The 18,806-nt window shown below is 46.9% G+C and overlaps 1 protein-coding gene across 1 annotated transcript in view; it reads right to left on the reverse strand.

Annotated features, from left to right (window-relative positions):
• Positions 1-6,246: 6,246 nt before the first annotated feature.
• LOC137302315 (retinal guanylyl cyclase 2-like) overlaps positions 6,247-18,806 on the reverse strand; it is a 51,416-nt gene continuing 38,856 nt past the window's right edge. Inside the window, exons 16-19 of the mRNA XM_067971954.1 lie at positions 14,453-14,547; positions 14,208-14,293; positions 11,856-11,944; positions 6,247-7,691 (exon numbers count right to left, since the gene is read on the reverse strand). Of these exons, the coding sequence (XP_067828055.1) occupies positions 11,857-11,944; positions 14,208-14,293; positions 14,453-14,547 (269 nt within the window). The 3' untranslated portion in view covers positions 6,247-7,691; position 11,856. The remainder of the gene's footprint in view (positions 7,692-11,855; positions 11,945-14,207; positions 14,294-14,452; positions 14,548-18,806) is intronic.

Genomic DNA, 18,806 nt, shown 5'->3' on the forward strand with positions numbered 1-18,806 from the left:
AGGAAAGAAAGAGGGGCCTGCATTTATATAAATGAAATAACTTGCAGATCAGCCATGATCTTATTGAATGGCGGAGCAGGCTCGAGGGGCCGATTGGCCTACTCCTGCTCCTATTTCTTATGTTCTTATGTCTTTCGATTGAAAAGCCATTGATTGTGAAGTAAAATAATGTAAAGTGGAGCGAGACTTGAGCCCATAATCCAGGCCGACACTCCCAGTGCAGTACGGAGGGAGTGCTGCACTGTCAGAGGTGCCGTCTTTCGGATGAAACATTAAACCGAGGCCCCGTCTGCCCCTCTCAGGCAGGTGTAAAAGATCCCACGGCCACTAGTTCAAAGAAGAGCAGGGGGGAGTTCTCCCCTGGTCAATATTTACCCCTCAACCAATATCACTAAAAAAAAAACCAGATGATCTGGTCATTATCACATCGCTGTTTGTGGGCTGCTGTGTTTCCTACATTACAACAGTGACGACACTTCAAAAATACTTCCATTGGCTGTAAAGCGTTTTGGGAAGTCCTGAGGTCGTGAAAGGCGCTATAGAAATGCAATTATATATTCTGGGGGAGCAGGAGGAAAATCCCCAGTGAACTCTCCCTCGGAATATGTGCGGAGAGGGAGAGCAGCCTTGGGAAGGAATGTGCAAGATTTTAAATTCGCTGCCTAACCACCACCCCCGCCTCTCCTGCCCCCCCACCCCCGTGAACTGTTCCTATTAGTTGCAGAGTTAGCTACCTCCCTTTACTGAATTGCTGGCGGTCTTTGTTCTGTTAATGGTGACGTTAATCCAAGTGACTGATGGCTCTTTACTCAGTTTCAACAATGGGCGACTCTTTAACTGAAGGAGATTTACTTACCGGCTCTGGGTGGAAACCAGAAAACAAACTCACAGACAATGGCCTCATTCTGTCCGGGCTGCGGAATTAGGGCAGCTCCTGTATTGAATTCTGCTCCGGATTGTGAACGAGTTGTGTACATGATTTGAGACATGGTGACTCTGCATGCACTGTATTCGATTGCCACTAACATTATTAAGATAGCACATCAGGTGCGGCCAGTCTGAGAAAATTGGCCCTGGCGAATTACTGTAATTATGTTTAAAAGATTAGATCTTTTTTGGGCAGAGGTGAACCCCACACAATGAGCACAGGTGTGCTGGGAGTTGGATAGAATTGTAGAAAATTTATAGCACAGAAGGAGGCCTTTAGAGGGTCTAAAGAAAAGAATTTGCATTTATATAGCGCCTTTCACGACCTCAGGACATCCCAAAGCGCTTTACAGCCAGTGAAGCACTTTTTGAAGTGTAGGAAATGCGGCAGCCAATTTGCGCACAGCAAGATCCCACAAACAGCAATGTGAGAATGACCAGATCATCTGATTTTAGGTGTCGGTTGAGGGATAAATATTGGCCCAGGACACCGGGGAGAACTCCCCTTTCTCGTCTTCAAAATAGTGGCCACGGGATCTTCTACTTCCACCTGAGAGGGGCAGACGGGGCCTCGGTTTAACGTCTCATCCCAAAGACGGCACCTCTGACAGTGCAGCACTCCCTCAGTACCGGCATTGGATTTTGTGCTCAAGCCTCTGGAGTGGGGCTCGAACCCATGACCGTCATAACCTGAAGGTAAGGGAGGGTTAAGGTAAGGGATCAGATAAAACATACTTTGACACAAGGAGGAGTGTTGTGAAGGTTTTACTGGAATATAATGAGCAACGTGGTTGACTTTTCACTGCCGTCTGAAGTGGCCACTCGGCTGTTTCAAAGCACTCAAGTAAGAGGCTCACCACCACCTTCTCAAGGTGACTAGGGACAGAAGATAAATGGCGGCCTTGCCAGTGACGCTCACATCTCGAGAATGAACCAAAAAAAAACACTTTTTAATTTTTAGGGGCTAAGGGACAAATGAGGATTAATGTGTTATACTTAACATTCCTCAACATATCTTTAACATACAATGAAAGTTCCATAGAATTTTACAGCATAGAAACAGGCCATTCGGCCCAACTGGTCCATGCTGGTGTTTATACTCCTCCCTCCCTACTTCATCTCACCCTATCAGCAAATCCTTCTATTCCTTTCTCCCTCATGTGTTTATCTAGCTTCCCCTTAAATCCATCTGTGCTATTCACCTCAACTACTCCTTGTGTTAGCGAGTTCCACATTCTCACCTCTCTCTGGGTAAAGAAGTTTCTCCTCAATTCCCCATTATTAGTGACTATGTGGCCTCTAGTTTTGGTCTCCACCCCGCCAAGTGGAAACATCATCTCTGCAAAATATAAATGGATTATTTCCCCAGCACAGTGCAGTGAGTTGGGGATGGTCACATAATACAAATTCTGTGCGTAAATTCGATCCCAGTCACTTACAGCAGTGCGGTCTCCAGGCGTGATTGACAGGGGAATTACCCCATTCTGCCCGGGACTTATGGGGGTCACTATATGGCAGCTTTAACATTTAATGTTGTTTCTAAAATGCATTTAGTCGGCTACACGAGCGAATTCAACATCAGAACAAGAAACAAAGAGTGACAAAAATAAATGGACATCGGAATCCCGTTGCCAGTAAATGAATTTGTCATTTCAAAAGAGTGATCTTTCGCATATGTGATTCAAGAAAAACAACAATTTGTATTTATATAGTGTCTTTAATGTAGTAAAACATCCCAAGGTGTAGCCTCCTCCAGCCCTGCAACCCTTCGTGATCTCTGCGCTCCTCCAATTCTGGCCTCTTGCTGATCCTCGATTTTCTTCGCTCCACCATTGGCGGCCGTGCCTTCAGCTGCCTAGGTCCCTGAGCTCTGGAATTCCCTCCCTAAACCTCTCCGCCTCTCTCTCCACCTTTAAGACGCTCCTTAAAGCCGACCTCTTTGACCAAGCTTTTGGTCACCTGTCCTAATATCTCCTTACATGGCTCGATGTCGGATTTTTGACTGATTTACGCTCCTGCGAGGCGCTGCGGGAAATTTAGCTACATTAAAGGTGCTATATAAATGCAAGCTGTTGTTGATGGTGCCTGACACTGTGGGCCTTGCCACTTTGCGTTTAAAAAACCCCCCTGCCCTTTCGAATGAGCCTTCAGAGCCAGGCTGCAGTATCACATGGGACAGCCTGCGCTGATCTCCACCACTGTTATGTGTGTGTGTGGCACACATTCCAAAAGAGCTTTCACATTTATCAATCATTAAAAATTAAATATTTATATGAATAAAGAATTCTGCATTAAAATGGTTTCCATAGCAACATCTCGATGCGTCACTGAGCTGGGCCTTCACAAACTCCTACGCTATAAGCAAGGTGCATTTTCTGTTCGAACATTCTGAGCTGTCCTTTCACTCATATTTTTCTCCATTGAAAAGAACAAAAGGGACATCTAATCTTTGGGCCTAACACATCGAATCATTAGAACCAGAAAATTAAATATCGCGGCTCCCATCTAGGGCTGAATGGCTCATCGCCTTGTTATTTCTTTTGCTTTTAGAGGGCTGATTTAAAGAATGGTGTTACCACAGGGAAGTGTCTTTCAAGGTGATAAATTACTCCCTTTAATCAGTAGGCCTTGTATAAATATACCAGTCCATCTCCCCATAACATTGTGTATGGGGAGTTAAGGCCATGTGCAGGAGTCAGGTCACACAGGGGTTAAAGGGTAGGGAGATTATTGAACCGAGGGGGGAAGGGGGAAGGGGAAGGGGAGGAGCCAGTTTGGGAGGAGGGCGGGGCTGCCAAACACTCAACAGCAACAACTCGCATTGATTGAAGTTAATTCTGTCGGGTAAAATGATAGCCAGGCTCGGTCCTGTATCCTGTCTTGCCTTTATTTCCATGTCACACTGCGATAAGCAGGATGCAGTCAAGCCTAGGCCCGAGCTCTTCAGACAGTACCCCCTCTAACAGCCAGAGCATGGCCCCCTTTATGCAACCTTTGCTCGTACCTTGGACACGCCCACCGAATACACAAAGACTGGGTGTCTTTGTCTGCCACTCAAACACCACTTAAAACCAACTGGCTTTGGAACTGCAATTTGCTCGGTCTCTGTTCACCTCAATTAGGTCTGAGTTTTCTCCCATCAAGCTCGATCTTGCACAGATTACCGTGTCCTCTTTAGAGTGACGTGTGCCTTCCCTGTATTTATGATGTGGAGATGCCGGTGATGGACTGGGGTGGCCAAATGTAAGGAATCTTACAAGACCAGGTTATTGTCCATCCTGTTTTATAAAACTGTTGGACTATATCCTGGTGTTGTAAGATTCCTTACATTTCCCTGTATTTGACTGATCTTTGTTTCCTAGACTGGCTGTCTCTGTTTGTTGTTCGCCAAGTAGCTAGTTCAAAGGTATCTATCTTATCTTTATTTATCTATATTTTATCTATCTTATTTACCCGAGCCATATTTTTCCCGGGCTTTGAGCAAAACCCAATTTGCTTCTGTGCAATAGGAAGTCAATTTCTCGGCAAGGACATGTCTCGACTTGTCTTTGGTTGGGTGGCTGTTCAACCCTAACAGGCTTCACTGTTTCTCTTTCCCTCGTTCATGTCTCAACATTTGTATAGCGCCTTTAACATTGGAAAACGTCCCACAACCCTTCACGGGAGCGATTATCAAACAAAATTTGACACCGAGCCACATAAGGAGATATTAGGACAGGGCTTGGTCAAAGAGGTAGGTTTTAAGGAGGGTCTCAAAGGAGGAGAGAGAGGGAGAGAGGCGGAGAGGTTTTGGGAGGGAATTCCAGAGCTTAGGGCCCAGCCAGCCGAAGGCACAATCATGGGGAAGGAGTTGTCTGGCCTCCCAAATGGACTCAGTGGGGGTGGGGTGAACAGGCTACCAGGTGCTCTGGACCGGAAGGGAGGGTGTATGGGGTGGGAGGGAGAGGATGGGCAAGCTGGGGCACGCTGAAGGCAGGGGGAGGACACCGGGAGCTGTGGGTTAATTAAAGAGGAGACGGGAGAGGAAATCCAGGGAATGAGGGGGTGAGGGGAGGGGGAAGGGGCGTGGAGATTGGTGCCCAGTCTCAGGTTGGGTGTGGGATTGTTGCTTCAAAAAATGTCATGGAGTTTAGGATGGTGAAAGTTTGTGAACTGCCCCCCAATCATTTTGAGGTCAGCCCAACATGAAGGTCCACCACCATTTTGTACAGAATTCATAAAAGAGAAGGCTGGGGGGTGACCTGATAGAGGTCCTTACAATTATGAAAGGGTTTGATAAGGTAGATGGAGAGAAGATGTTTCCACTTGTGGGGCAGACCAAAATTAGGGGTCATAAATATAAGATAGTCATTGATAAACCCAATAAAGAATTCAGGAGAAACTTCTTTACCCAGAGAGTGGTGTCCCTATTCCTGTTAGCATCGAGGAAAAGAGGAATCTCACAGGCCTGGGAATTCCCCTCCTCCTCCCCCACTGGTTACACCTCCTCTGGCATCGGAGGTCATGTTTTGGAGGACAGACGTTCTACCCCAGTTAGCAGCCTCCCACCCCACCCCACCCCACCCCCTGGAAACTTGAAGCAGAAGCCTTGCTGGGCCTTGCACTGGACTCCCAGCGGATTTAGGCCGAGACTACGCCGGAAAGGCCCGAGGGAATTCAGACCTGCCTAGGGGCTGCCGACCCTCCAGGATTGTCCTGCAGTCTCCAGGAATGAAGATAAATCTCCATGACGCTGCAGCAAGCAACACCCCAGGAGAAACATCATGGGGGTAGGGGGAGGTGTAAACAAAATTGTAGGGTGTTTTTTCTTTCGTTTTCTTTGAACACTTCCACTTATGAGTAGTAAAAATACCGGAGACGGGGGGAAAGAAGGATCTCTCACTAACAGTCAAGTTTAATCCAAAGAATCTGTTCCCTTTCCAATTGGCCGTGGGAAAGACCTAGCGCCTGGAAGATGGACCAATAGCGGGAGTTTGGGGGCAGGGCGGAGCGAAGCGGGAGGTCATGTGACGAAGCCTCCAGGAATATGTCCGACCAGAGTTGGCGACCCCTAAGCCTTCCCCCTATAACGCTGGTTAATTAGAGTTTGGTGATGGAGAGGTCCTCACATGGAGATCAAATGGAGAACATTGGAACAGCTGAATGAGGTGAGAGGCGCTAAATAAACACAAGGCTTTCTTTCCTTTCGACCCCGTCTCAGCTCATATAAAGAATATTCCCTCAGGGTGAAGTTAACCGTCCCTCTGCACAAGGAAACAAAATATAAGGTTTTTTTTTGGGTGGGGGGGGGCGGAGAAAACACTAAATGGAATCGAGGGCTTTAATTTTACAGGTTTTATTTATTCACAGAGACACACGACAGACAGATTGGTCATGAACCAAGTATATAAAATTCAACACTGAAACAGCAAAGAACATCGTCTAGATTAAATACACAATAATTTATTCTTCGCATTATAATGATCCACGGACCGAGCATTTCAAAGATTTACAAAATTCACAAGGAAAATCGTTTTTCCAATATATATATATATATATATATACTGTTTATATACAAATAAAATGGACTTCGGGTTAGTGTAGTTACACATGTTAATGGGGTTAATTGCTAGAGGGATAGAATTGAAAAGCAGAGGAGTTATGTTAAACTTGTATAGAACCTGGGTTAGATCACACTTGGAGCACTGTGCGTAGTTCTGGTCTCCATCTTATCGAAAGGATACAGAGGCACTGGAGAAGGCGCAAAAACGATTTACAAGGATGATACCAGAACTGAGAGGATATAACTATCAGGAAAGGCCGAACTTTTCCTCTAGAAAAGAGAAGACTGAGGGGTGACCTGATAGAGGTCTTTAAGATAATGAAAGGGTTTGATAGGGTAAACGTAGAGATGTTTCCACTTGTGGGGGGAGACCAGAACTAGAGGCCATAAATATAAGATCGTCAATAATAAATCCAATAGGGAATTCAGGAGAAACTTCAAGGTTACGGACCAAGAGTTGGAAAGTGGGAATAGGTTGGGTAGCTCTTTTTCGGCCGGCACAGACACGATGGGCCGAATAGCCTCCTTCTGTGCCGTAAATTTCTATGATTCTTTACCCAGAGAGTGGTGAGAATGTGGAACTCGCTAACACAAGGAGTAGGTGAGGTGAATAGTGTAGATACATTTAGGGGGAAGCTGGATAAACACATGAGGGAGAAAGGGTGAGATGAACAGGAATGGGAGGAGGCTCGTGTGGAGCATAAACACCGCATAGAAAAGTTGGGCCGAATGGCCTGTTTCTGCACTGTAGACTCTATGTAACTATGTGACTCTATGTATTAAAACTAGCGAAAGCCAACGACACCTTCAAAAACAGGTCCGAATGCAGGCCTTCTGAATCCATGAAGACAAGGAATGAGACTGAAAGTGCAGCGGGATACAGGCATGTCATAACATTCCAACATGATAATTGATCCCCCGAGATCTCCATCTTTATGAAAAGGCCAGTGCTCCTTCAACACTTCACAGCCAGTCTTCAGGGCGTGGGTGGCACTGGAAGGCTGCTCTTGTCATTCTGCCCTCTGCGCCCTGTAAGTTTCAGCCGTTATAACTGTACGTAGGGATCGGCTGAACTCGCTGTGCAGGATTGTTCTTGCCGATCGTGCCCGTCACATGAGGCGTTCCCACATCGGGATCATCCCGACTGCTTGTGATGGGGGGGGGTCTTCCATTTTCATATCTGGATAATCTCACCCGGCTCCCAGGGCCATGTTGGAAGAGCCTTCAGAAGGAGAAGGTGGTGGTGATGATACAATCTTACAGCACAGAAGGAGGCCGTTCGGCCCATTGTGCCTGTGCCGGCTCTTTGAAGGAGCTAGCCAATTAGTCCCACTCCCCCTGCTCTGTCCCCACAGCCCTGCAAATTTTTCCTTTTCAAGTATTTATCCAATTCCCTTTTGAAAGTTACTATTGAATCTGCTTCCACCGCCCTTTCAGGCAGCGCATTCCAGATCATCACAACTCGCTGTGTTAAAATATTTCTCATCTCCCCTCTGGCTCTTTTGCCAATTATCTTAAATCTGTGTCCTCTGGTTACCGACCCTCCTGCCACTGGAAACAGTTTCTCCTTATTTACTCTATCAAAACCCTTCATGATTTTGAACACCTCGATTAAATCTCCCCTTAACCTTCTCTGCTCTAGGAACAATCCCAGTTTCTCCAGTCTCTCCACATAACTGAAGTTGATGTTGAAGAAAAACTACACAGTTTAAATTGCAGATTTAATTTCCCATCAAAAAACATTCCAAAGCCACTTCCAGAGCACAGGAGATAGTAAGTTGGAGGAGGTGAATTGCACGACAGCAAATCCAGTGAGAGGTGGTGTTATAATCATTCATCAGAACAATACTGGGGCTAAAAGGGTTAAATTACGAGGACAGGTTGCACGGACTGGGCTTGTATTCCCTCGAGTGTAGAAGATTAAGGGGTGATCTAATCGAGGTGTTTGAGATGGAAAAGGATTTGAGAGGGTCGATAGAGAGAAACTATTTCCTCTGGTGGGGGGAGTCCAGAACAAGGGGGCAGAACCTTAAAATTAGAGCCAGGCCGTTCAGGGGTGATGTCAGGAAGCACTTCTTCACACAAAGGGGAGTGGGAATCTGGAACTCTCTCTCCCCCAAAAAAGCTGCTGAGACTGGGGATCAATTGAAAATTTCAAAACTGAGATCGATAGATTTTTTGTTGGGTGAGGGGATTAAGGTTTACGGAACCAAGGCGGGTAAATGGAGTTAAGATACAGGTCAGCCATGATCTAATTGAATGGCAGAACAGGCTCGAGGGGCTGAATGGCCTCCTCCTGTTCCCATAAACTGTGGTAGTGGAACTTCAGCAGATTGTTACAGTCGCTAACTCTCTGCTGCCCGTCCAGTGGTGTGAAATCTGTTTTTGAATCTTTGTTTGTGGTGCTGCTTTATTTTATTAATTCCAACCGGTTATACCGGCCCTTGCATATAGCGGGAAATCATGTTCTCAACAAGCAGTGGGGACTGTATTTTTTTTTTCCTTGAAATGTCCAGACAGGTGATCGTTCTTTGTTCGTCAGTCATGGAATTGTTGGCGGGAAAAAAAATGCAGCCCCGGTTTCTCCCAGAAAACGACCATCGACTGACTGCTTCACAAAAGGGGCAGCCGTTTCGGGCCGTGTTGTTTTTCCCGGGAATGCAGTGTACTTCCTCCTTCAGTGTTCAGTTCCATTCGCAACCCCTCAGGTAATGAAGCAGTCCGAGCCCGCATGCAGCAAGACCTGGACAACATCCAGGCTTGGGCTGATAAATGGCAAGTAACATTCGCGCCAGACAAGTACCAGGTAATGATCATCTCCAACAGGAGAGAGTCTAACCACCTCCCCTTGACATTCAACGGCATTACCATCACCGAATCCCCCACCATCAACATCCTGGGGGTCACCATTGACCAGAAACTTAACTGGACCAGCCACATAAATACTGTGGCTACAAGAGCAGGTCAGAGGCTGGGTATTCTGCGGCGAGTGACTCACCTCCTGACTCCCCAAAGCCTTTCCACCATCTACAAGGCACAAGTCAGGAGTGTGATGGAATACTCTCCACTTGCCTGGATGAGTGCAGCTCCAACAACACTCAAAAAACTCACTACCATCCAGGACAAAGCAGCCCACTTGATTGGCACCCCATCCACCACACTAAACATTCACTCCCTTCACCACCGGCGCCTTCTCGAGGGCAATTAGGGATGGGCAATAAATGCTGGCCTCGCCAGCGACGCCCACATCCCATGAACGAATAAAAAAAAACTGTGGCTGCAGTGTGTACCATCCACAGGATGCACTGCAGCAACTCGCCAAGGCTTCCTCGACAGCACCTCCCAAACCCGCGACCTCTACCACCTAGAAGGACAAGAGCAGCAGGCACATGGGAACAACACCACCTGCACGTTCCCCTCCAAGTCACACACCATCCCAACTTGGAAATATATCGCCGTTCCTTCATCGTCGCTGGGTCAAAATCCTGGAACTCCCTTCCTAACAGCACTGTGGGAGAACCTTCACCACACGGACTGCAGCGGTTCAAGAAGGCGGCTCACCACCACCTTCTCGAGGGGCAATTAGAGATGGGCAATAAATGCCGGCCTCGCCAGCGACGCCCACATCCCATGAATGAATAAAAAAAGAGGGAGGTAATGAGGAAGCTGACATGGGCATCTCGAGGGACTGTCAGACATTACCTTGGAGAAATAAAAGCATTCTTGAAGGATTTTAAGAGGGTCTTGTCTGAATAGCAATCTATTGAGACAGGCTTTGCACTTTACTTCTCACGGTTAGTTTTATTGACTCCAATTCCAATCTCCGCGCTAGGTTTCGTGATGACGTACGGCTCGAAAGGCCACCTGTCAACCAATGGCCAAACCCCAGAGGTCTTTTTGAGGAGGGTCAGTATTGAACCGTTGCCCATTGGGAGTTCCAGGAATCATTCGTTGTGACGCTCGGTTCTCCCGAGCCGCACGTTACGTTTTCGCACGTCATCACGAAACCTAGCGCGCCCCACCTCCCGTTTTTAATATCATTCCCAAAACTCGCTCCTGGTTTCTCCCGAGGGAGCTGATTCGTGCCGGGGTGGGGGGGAACGGGTCCACCGCCCTCCGATACCCCCCCAACGCTTTACGTGAGAGTTGAGACGGTTAGCGCCGGCCGAATGTACGACGTGGATGGGTTCCACACTCACCACAACCTTGTTAAGATCAACTTTGTTTTCTTTCCTTCCTTTAGGTCTGATGGGAGAGGGGCAAAACGGAGGAGCAGGCTCGAGGGGCCAAATGGCCTACTCCTGCTCCTATTTCTTATGTTCTTACGTTCAAATGTGTGCGTGTTCTTACTTATAACTTACTCCTCCAGTTAATAGGGTTTGCAACACTGAATGTCAGAGGTCACAGGTTTATTAAACATACAACAACAACTTGCATTTATATAGCGCCTTTAACGTAGTTAAAACTTCCCAAGGGGCTTCACAGGAGCGTAATCAAACAAAATTTGGCACCAAGCCACATATGGAGATATGATAGGTGGCCAAAAGCTTGGTCAAAGAGTTGAGTTTTAAGGGGCGTCTTAAAAGAGAGAGAGCCAGAGGGGTTTAGGGAGGGGATTCCAGAGCTTAAGGCCTAGGCAGCTAAACCTCTTTCTCATCCTTTAAGATGCACTTTAAAACTTAATCGCTTTGATCAGCTCCCCACTGGGGGTGCACGATTGGGGAACGCACTCATTAGGGTGTGTGAGAGTGCAAGAAAGAATGAGAGATCGTTCTCCTCAGAGCAGAGAAGGTTACGGGGAGATTTAATCGAGGTGTTCAAAATCATGAAGGGTTTTGATAGAGTAAATAAGGAGAAACTGTTTCCAGTGGCAGGAGGGTCGGTAACCAGAGGACACAGATTTACAGTAATTGGCAAATAAGCCAGACCGGAGACGAGGAGAATTTTTTTTGTGATGACCTGGAACGCGCTGCCTGAAAGGGCGGTGGAAGCAGATTCAATAATAACTTTCAAAAGGGAAATTAGATAAATACTTAAATAGGAAAAAAAACATTGCAGGGCTATGAGGAAGGAGCAGGGGGGAGTGGGACTAATTGGATAGCTCTTTCAAAGAGCCGGTACAGGCACGATGGGCCGAATGGCCTCCTTCTGTGCTGTAAGATTCTAAGATGATCGGGAAAGAAAGGAGAGTGAGAGCAATGTTATTGATGCTTGCGGTTTTGTTAATGATTTATCAATTTTGCAGAATCATTAACCATATTCATGAGGGGAGACAAACGGAATCACATGCAATAAAATAATAAATTGTGACAAGAGGAGTGACACACACACACACACACACACACTAAGACAGTGGCAAACAGTAAAAGGCAATACCATTAATTACCTTAGACTTTGTTCATATTCCGTGCCTTCATCAGCTTCTGTTTTCTATCAGGAGAGATCTTCTCCAAGTTAAGGCCATGGTTACTGGCTCTGAATACAAGCGAGGCAAAATAACATTACACCGATTAAACGCAGAAATCGACAAGGGGGGAGGGGGTCTTAACATCCTCACAGAGGGGGTGAACCGCCCGAGGACACAGAGGCTCTCGCAGCCCAAATACTGTCCGTGGGGAGATGGGTGGGCCCGAGCGAGACATCACCAAGATTGAAACGAGCACTTGAGACGACAAGGTCAATCAGGGAGCAGTGATTCATCGACACCAAGTTTGGGTTTTGAAAACCTGTGGATTGTAGGCACAGACACAGACTCTCTCTCTCTCTCTCGCCTCTGAGTCAGAAGGTCGTGGGTTCGAGCCCCCACTCCAGAGACTTGAGCGCATAATCCAGACTGACCCTCCCCAGAGGTAGCACTGAGGGAGTGCTGCACTGTCAGAGGTGCCGCCTCTCGGATGAGACGTTAAACCGAGGCCCCCGTCTGCCCCTCTCGGGTGGACGTAAATGATCCCGTGGCCTCTATTTCGAAGAAGAGCAGGGGGAGTTCTCCCCGGTGTCCTGGGGCCAACATTTATCCCTCAGCCAACATCACTATAAAAACAGGTGATCTGGTCATGACCACAGTTGGGGAAAGTGGAGCAGGAGATTGGAGTTGGAGAAAGTGGAGGCTGTTTTACTGGTACTTGTGACTGCAGTCTGTCTCCTGCTTTTTATCCAACCCCAATTCCTTGCTCCACTTTATCCAACACGGGTTCTTCCCCCACTACACTTGTCCAGTTTGCAGTCTCCCACTCCACTGTTCCAAAGGACATAGTGACTGAAGATAGGAGCAGGACGGGGGCATTTAATCAGATCCTGGCTGACCTGCACCTCAACTCCATCTACCCACCTTAGATCCATATCCCTCGATACCCTTACCACTTGTGGGGGGAAATCCAAAACCAGCGGTCTAAGATAGTCGCCAATAAATCCAATAGGGAATTCAGGAGAAACCTCTTTACCCAGAGAGTGGTGAGAATGTGGAACTCGCTCCCACAAGGAGTAGTTGAGGCAAATAGAACAGATGCATTTAAGGGGAAGCTGGATAAACACATGAGGGAGAAAGGAATAGAAGGATATGCTGACAGGGTGAGATGAAATTGGGAGGGAGGAGGCTCGTGTGGAGCATAAACACCAGCACAGACCTGTTGGGCCGAACGGCCTGTTTCTGTGCTGTAACAAAAATCTATTGATCTCGGTCGTGAAAGCTCCAAATTGCCCACCGGCATCCGCAGCCTTTTTGGGGAAGAGAATTCTAGATTCTGAGAGGGGCGGGGGGCGTGGACGGGCAGGTAGGCGGAGTCGGAGGACCAGAGGTTGTGATCTGGGACTTGCGGCTGCAGAAGATCGGCCGTGATGGGGGGGGCGGGGGTGGAGTGCGGGACATTGAGGGGTTTGAATATGAAACCGTGGATCTTGAAGCCAGTTCCTCAGAGGACAGGCAAGGACCTGTGTGGTGGATATGCAGTGCCGTGTGTGGCAAAACATAGGAACAGGAGGAGGCCATTCAGCCCCTCGAGAACATTCCACCATTCAATTAGATCATGGCTGATCTGTATCTTAACTCCATCTACCCGTTCTGGTTCCATAACTCTTAATACCCTTAACGAACGAAAATCTATCAATCTCACATTTTGTGGACATTTTTAATTGACCCGCAGCCTGAACAGCTTTTTGGGGATTGTAAACAATTTTACAACACCAAGTTATAGTCCAGCAATTTTATTTTAAATTCACAAGCTTTCGGAGGCTTCCTCCTTCCTCAGGTAAATGTTCAGGAGCTCCTCGAAGCCTACGCATTTATACATATAGAACAATACATGGTGTTTACAGAATGCCCCTGCAACTGCCCGTTGCCAAGGCAATCACCGTGTTCAGACAGAGAGGTGTCACCTGCAGAACCCCCGAATACACATTCAACAAAAAAACAAACAGGAAAAAAAAACAGAGAGAGGCAGAAACATCCGGAAGGCAGAGAAAGCTTTTTGGGGGAGAGAGTTCCAGATTCCCACTCCCCTTTGTGTGAAGAAGTGCTTCCTGACATCACCCCTGAACGGCCTGGCTCTAATTTTAAGGTTCTGCCCCCTTGTTCTGGACTCCCCCCACCAGAGGAAATAGTTTCTCTCCATCTACCCTCTCAACTCCTTTGATCATCTAAAACACCTCGACTAGATCACCCCTTAATCTTCCAAAGAGATGGCGTCCCCGCAGTTGCGAGTAAGTTAGCCATCGCTCGCTGTGACCAGTTGGAGACACTTACCCTGGTAAGAGGTCAGGTGGAGTTGGTATTGGTTTGTTGAAGCCCTCTCTTCCTACAAGCCAAAAAGTATCTTCGATGCCTTTGCCCTTTAAAGACAAGTACAGTTGACTTGAAGCACTGGGTGTTCCACATACTTACTCAATGCATCTTACGATAACAGTCATTTATAACCCTGCTCCCCCCCACACCCCGTCCCCCGAATTCCCACATCGACCCTCAATCTGTGACTACGTCAGCGCCTGTACCTTTAACTCCGTCTTCCCTCTCAGGTCGATTTTGTAACCCAGGTTGAGACTCATCAGGATGTTGACTGTGCTTTGATTCAGGTGGATCCTGTACGCTGCAAATAGACACATTATCATTATCAGTTACACCTTCTCAAAGGCAATTAGGGATGGGTAATAAATGCCGGCCTCGCCAGCAATGCCCACATCCCATGAACGAATAAAAAAAACCTACACTAAAGAGCTGGACATTTATTTGGGGAATAACAGATACTTGGGAGTGAGTTACAGGCTGAGAATCTAATCGAGGGGTTCGGGGGGTTTATATATAGAATAACAGATACCCGGGAGTGGGTTACAGACTGGAATCTAATCGAGGGGTTCGGGGGATTTATATATAGAATAACAGATACCCAGGAGTGAGTTACAGACTGGAATCTAATCGAGGGGTTCGGGGGGTTTATATATAGAATAACAGATACCCGGGAGTGAGTTACAGGCTGGAATCTAATCGAGGGGTTCGGGGGGTTTATATATAGAATAACAGATACCCGGGAGTGAGTTACAGGCTGGAATCTAATCGAGGGGTTCGGGGGGTTTATATATAGAATAACAGATACCCGGGAGTGAGTTACAGACTGGAATCTAATCGAGGGGTTCGGGGGGTTTATATATAGAATAACAGATACCCGGGAGTGAGTTACAGACTGGAATCTAATCGAGGGGTTCGGAGGGTTTATATATAGAATAACAGATACCCGGGAGTGGGTTACAGGCTGGAATCTAATCGAGGGGTTCAGGGGGTTTATATATAGAATAACAGATACCTGGGAGTGAGTTACAGGCTGGAATCTAATCGAGAGGTTCGGGGGGTTTATATATAGAATAACAGAATACCGGGAGTGGGTTACAGGCTGGAATCTAATCGAGGGGTTCGGGGGGTTTATATATAGAATAACAGATACCCGGGAGTGGGTTACAGGCTGGAATCTAATCGATGTGTTCGGGGGGTTTATATATAGAATAACAGATACCCGGGAGTGAGTTACAGGCTGGAATCTAATCGACGGGTTCGGGGGGTTTATATATAGAATAACAGATACCAGGGAGTGAGTTACAGGCTGGAATCTAATCGAGGGGTTCGGGGGGTTTATATATAGAATAACAGATACCCGGGAGTGAGTTACAGGCTGGAATCTAATCGAGGGGTTCGGGGGGGTTTATATATAGAATAACAGATACTCGGGAGTGGGTTACAGGCTGGAATCTAATCGAGGGGTTCGGGGGGTTTATATATAGAATAACAGATACCCGGGAGTGAGTTACAGGCTGGAATCCAATCGAGGGGTTCGGGGGGTTTATATATAGAATAACAGATACCCGGGAGTGAGTTACAGACTGAGAATCCAATCGAGGGGTTCGGGGGGTTTATATATAGAATAACAGATACCCGGGAGTGGGTTACAGGCTGAGAATCTAATCGAGGGGTTCGGGGGGTTTATATATAGAATAAGATACCCGGGAGTGGGTTACAGGCTGAGAATCTAATCGAGGGGTTCGGGGGGTTTATATATAGAATAACAGATACCCGGGAGTGAGTTACAGGCTGGAATCTAATCGAGGGGTTCGGGGGGGTTTATATATAGAATAACAGATACTCGGGAGTGGGTTACAGGCTGGAATCTAATCGAGGGGTTCGGGGGATTTATATATAGAATAACAGATACCCGGGAGTGAGTGACAGGCTGGAATCTAATCGAGGGGTTCGGGGATTTATATATAGAATAACAGATACCCGGGAGTGAGTTACAGGCTGGAATCCAATCGAGGGGTTCGGGGGGTTTATATATAGAATAACAGATACCCGGGAGTGGGTTACAGGCTGAGAATCTAATCGAGGGGTTCGGGGGGTTTATATATAGAATAACAGATACCCGGGAGTGAGTAACAGGCTGAGAATATAATCGAGGGGTTCGGGGGGTTTATATATAGAATAACAGATACCCGGGAGTGGGTTACAGGCTGGAATCTAATCGAGGGGTTCGGGGGGTTTATATATAGAATAACAGATACCCGGGAGTGAGTTACAGGCTGGAATCTAATCGAGGGGTTCGGGGGGTTTATATATAGAATAACAGATACCCGGGAGTGGGTTACAGGCTGGAATCTAATCGAGGGGTTCGGGGGGTTTATATATAGAATAACAGATACCCGGGAGTGAGTTACAGGCTGGAATCTAATCGAGGGGTTCGGGGGGTTCATATATTGAATAACAGATACCTGGGAGTGAGTTACAGGCTGGAATCTAATCGAGGGGTTCGGGGATTTATATATAGAATAACAGATACCCGGGAGTGAGTTACAGGCTGGAATCTAATCGAGGGGTTCGGGGGGTTTATATATAGAATAACAGATACCCGGGAGTGAGTTACAGGCTGGAATCTAATCGAGGGGTTCGGGGATTTATATATAGAATAACAGATACCCGGGAGTGAGTGACAGGCTGGAATCTAATCGAGGGGTTCGGGGGGTTTATATATAGAATAACAGATACCCGGGAGTGGGGTTACAGGCTGGAATCTAATCGAGGGGTTCGGGGGGTTTATATATAGAATAACAGATACCCGGGAGTGAGTTACAGACTGGAATCTAATCGAGGGGTTCGGGGGGTTTATATATAGAATAACAGATACCTGGGAGTGAGTTACAGGCTGGAATCTAATCGAGGGGTTCGGGGATTTATATATAGAATAACAGATACCCGGGAGTGAGTTACAGGCTGGAATCTAATCGAGGGGTTCGGGGGGTTTATATATAGAATAACAGATACCCAGGAGTGAGTTACAGGCTGGAATCTAATCGAGGGGTTCGGGGGATTTATATATAGAATAACAGATACCCAGGAGTGAGTTACAGGCTGGAATCTAATCGAGGGGTTCGGGGGGTTTATATATAGAATAACAGATACCCGGGTGTGGGGTTACAGGCTGGAATCTAATCGAGGGGTTCAGGGGGTTTATATATAGAATAACAGATACCCGGGAGTGGGGTTACAGGCTGGAATCTAATCGAGGGGTTCGGGGGGTTTATATATAGAATAACAGATACCCGGGAGTGAGTTACAGGCTGAGAATCTAATCGATGTGTTCGGGGATTTATATATAGAATAACAGATACCTGGGAGTGGGTTACAGGCTGGAATCTAATCGAGGGGTTCGGGGGGTTTATATATAGAATAACAGATACCCGGGAGTGGGGTTACAGGCTGGAATCTAATCGAGGGGTTCGGGGGGTTTATATATAGAATAACAGATACCCGAGAGTGAGTTACAGGCTGGAATCTAATCGAGGGGTTCGGGGGGTTTATATATAGAATAACAGATACCCGGGAGTGAGTTACAGGCTGGAATCTAATCGAGGGGTTCGGGGGGTTTATATATAGAATAACAGATACCCGGGAGTGGGGTTACAGGCTGGAATCTAATCGAGGGGTTCAGGGGGTTTATATATAGAATAACAGAATCCCGGGAGTGGGGTTACAGGCTGGAATCTAATCGAGGGGTTCGGGGGGTTTATATATAGAATAACAGATACCCGGGAGTGAGTTACAGGCTGAGAATCTAATCGAGGGGTTCAGGGGGTTTATATATAGAATAACAGATACCCGGGAGTGAGTTACAGGCTGAGAATCTAATCGAGGGGTTCGGGGGGTTTATATATAGAATAACAGATACCCGGGAGTGGGTTACAGGCTGAGAATCTAATCGAGGGGTTCGGGGGGTTTATATATAGAATAACAGATACCCGGGAGTGAGTTACAGGCTGAGAATCTAATCGAGGGGTTCGGGGGGTTTATATATAGAATAACAGATACCCGGGAGTGAGTTACAGGCTGAGAATCTAATCGAGGGGTTCGGGGGGTTTATATATAGAATAACAGATACCCGGGAGTGAGTTACAGGCTGGAATCCAATCAAGGGGTTCGGGGGGTTTATATATAGAATAACAGATACCCGGGAGTGAGTTACAGGCTGAGAATCTAATCGAGGGGTTCGGGGGGTTTATATATAGAATAACAGATACCCGGGAGTGAGTTACAGGCTGAGAATCTAATCGAGGGGTTCGGGGGGTTTATATATAGAATAACAGATACCCGGGAGTGAGTTACAGGCTGAGAATCTAATCGAGGGGTTCGGGGGGTTTATATATAGAATAACAGATACCTGGGAGTGAGTTACAGGCTGAGAATCTAATCGAGGGGTTCGGGGGGTTTATATATAGAATAACAGATACCCGGGAGTGAGTTACAGGATGAGAATCTAATCGAGGGGTTTGGGGGGGTTATATATAGAATAACAGATATCTGGGAGTAAGT

Source organism: Heptranchias perlo, chromosome 35 (genome assembly GCF_035084215.1).
Source record: "Heptranchias perlo isolate sHepPer1 chromosome 35, sHepPer1.hap1, whole genome shotgun sequence".
NCBI lineage: Eukaryota > Metazoa > Chordata > Chondrichthyes > Hexanchiformes > Hexanchidae > Heptranchias > Heptranchias perlo.